Here is a 2,637-nt window from a genome sequence, read left to right on the forward strand (position 1 = left end):
CCTGCGCGCTGGCAGGGTGCTACCCATCGCTCTTCGGATCGCAGCGGCTGCATGTGATGTCACACAGCCACCACGGCCCACCCCCCCTGCACGGTCTGGGAGCCAGGCAGAAGTCACGCTGCGCAGGAAGAGGAGGGAGCCGGGCAGCATTCAGAGGTCACTCTGCGCAGGAGAAGGAGGGAGCCGGGCAGCATCCAGAGGTAACTGCGCAGGAGAAGGAGGGAGCCGGGCAGCATCCAGAGGTAACTGCGCAGGAGAAGGAGGGAGCCGGGCAGCGTTAAGTCCAGCAATGAACGGCCGATTGATCCCGCAATCTCCGGGATTAGAGCTTTCCATCCCGGGATTGAATTCCGACCGATTTTTGGCCTAAATCCTGAGATCCCGCCGATTCCGGGATTGGCCACCCTAGGTAGGCATATCCTGCATTAGAGTAGCTGTAGTAATATATCATGTCTAAAATGTTACCCCTTAAAACTAAAATATGCCCTCCTCACTAGGTGCTAGAATGAACACTAAAGGGCATATCCAATTAAGTGCAAAGTTCTGCCCATGAAAGAAATAAAACCTCATGGACCTTGCGCCCAATTTTGGATTACCACGGATATGTGCGCCCCAGATACCCGCGGTATCCAATACAAAATATATATATATATATATATATATATATATATATATATATATATATATATATATATATATATATATATATATATATATATATATAGCACTTTTTTGTTGCCAAAACATGCGGGTGAAGGGGGAATACTCACCTGTTGTGGATGCTTCATACTCCGGACCAACTGCTACACACCTTTTGAAGCCGGCCAGACTGATGCAAGTGACTGCACACTGACAGGGGGTCACACACATGCACTGATCTCACACCAGGACATTGGAGAAGGACAAGCATTTCTGCATGTCAGAGAAGCTCCTCCAGATTTACAATACTGCCAGAAGGTGAGTAATTATTGGCTAATTAAGCTAACTCGAAACGCTGAAACAATTGATTAATTAGTCATCGATGGGGAGGAGGTGCCGTAGGGGTTCCAGAGTAAGTCCCGTCAATTTTTCCTAAGAATAAACGATTTTAGGAAAAGTCAGACTTGATCTGAATATGCCCTTAAGTAACAGTTATAATCAGAACGAAGGTGTCTTAATAAGGAATTGCCATTTCTTCACTGTTTTCTCAACTTTGGTCAATGTAACATGTTAACACTGGAGAAATCAGAACACTATCTCGAGATGACTTTATCTTATATCCAGCTATAGGGACATTCAGCGTGAGAAAGGTTTTGCAAGTTACTCTCGAAGTCAAAGCTCAACATGCATGTCCTGACAGCAAGCACGCATATTGCAGGGGCTGCTTGCTGACTGCGCTAAGCTACCTGTGAGGATGAGAAAACGTGCACATAGCAACAGGGTTTTCACCAGGGCTCCAAAAGGAGCAGCGGATTGCTAAATACAGGTGCAACTCAATCTGTACTGCCACAAAACAAAGTAATGCACATTTACACACAGTCTATATTAATAGATGCTCTGTGTGTGGTGAAACGTAATGGGATGATCTAGCTTTCTCTCAAAGGAAGTATTTAACGCTGCTATTAATATTGGAAGCCCACCCAACAAGCAGCGCAGGATGCCCCACCTAGGCTCTCACACACAGCGCAGGATCTATCACGGTTGTACCTATGTTCCCTTCACCCACCTATAACACCTCATGTGGACGCACCAAATTGTCGGGTCTATGTACTAAGCCTTGGAGTGAGATAAAGTGTACAGAAATAAAGTACCAGTCAATCAGCTCCTAACTACCATGTTACAGGCTGTTTGAAAAATGTCAGTCAAGGGCTGATTGACTGGTAATTTGTATCCACTTTATCTCTATTCAAGGCTTAGTACATCTGCAAATGTGAGCTCTCTGCTCTCCCCTGATATAACATCCTCTACACAGTATAATGGTAGTCATGCTTCACAACCAAAGCGGGCAGCCGCTTCTAGGGAACACAGTGCCCCTAATCATCCCTGCACTGCGGCTGCCGGCTACCAGTGTCCCGGTGACGCTGCGGTGTCTCCGCTAATGGTCGCAGCGCTACACCGGACTAGCCTCGAAATACAGAGGCACGGTCTGTGGTTACACTGGGGGGCCCGGAACAGGCTGCCCGTCCGCTCACACAGCACACCCCGGTACTGGCGTAAGGATACGGTTGATGTAATTCTCCAGCGCTGACGTCATGTCAGTTCCACTGTACGCCAGTAACCACTAAACTGTAGCTGCCCGGTAACGGTAAGGCCAGGAAAACAGGCGCACCTATACGTCATCACTCCTCGCCATCTGTAAGCTCCACCTTTCCCGGAGAAAACTGGGAAATCAGCTGCCGAGAGGCCGCCATTTTTCCGATGAGAATCGGAATAGAAAAAAAGACTACAAAAAAATGGCTTCTGCAGACAACACACAAGACATTGACACTAACTATTTATAAAACTCCAACATAGACCTTTCCTGTCTATTTTAGCTTAAACAGTTATGATGGGCCTTCAGAAGAGATTGATATTGGAAGGCTAGAAGGCATTTTCATTGTGTTGAGTGTAGATGCTGCTAGATCAGAGTGGGGCCTACCTAACCCTCTCCATGAGGGA

At 46.9% G+C, this 2,637-nt stretch overlaps 1 protein-coding gene across 2 annotated transcripts in view; it reads right to left on the minus strand.

Annotated features, from left to right (window-relative positions):
* The window catches only part of LSM8 (LSM8 homolog, U6 small nuclear RNA associated), a 100,684-nt gene extending 98,311 nt beyond the window's left edge, over nucleotides 1–2,373 (minus strand). Inside the window, exon 1 of one of the 2 annotated variants that reach the window (XM_063930474.1) lies at nucleotides 2,203–2,373. In XM_063930474.1, the coding sequence (XP_063786544.1) occupies nucleotides 2,203–2,233 (31 nt within the window). In that variant the 5' untranslated portion in view covers nucleotides 2,234–2,373. Of the gene's footprint in view, nucleotides 1–770; nucleotides 868–2,202 lie in introns of those variants that run through there. The other variant, XM_063930475.1, reaches the window with a different exon arrangement.
* Nucleotides 2,374–2,637: the final 264 nt, after the last annotated feature.

This window comes from Pseudophryne corroboree, chromosome 6 (genome assembly GCF_028390025.1).
Source record: "Pseudophryne corroboree isolate aPseCor3 chromosome 6, aPseCor3.hap2, whole genome shotgun sequence".
Classification (NCBI taxonomy): domain Eukaryota; kingdom Metazoa; phylum Chordata; class Amphibia; order Anura; family Myobatrachidae; genus Pseudophryne; species Pseudophryne corroboree.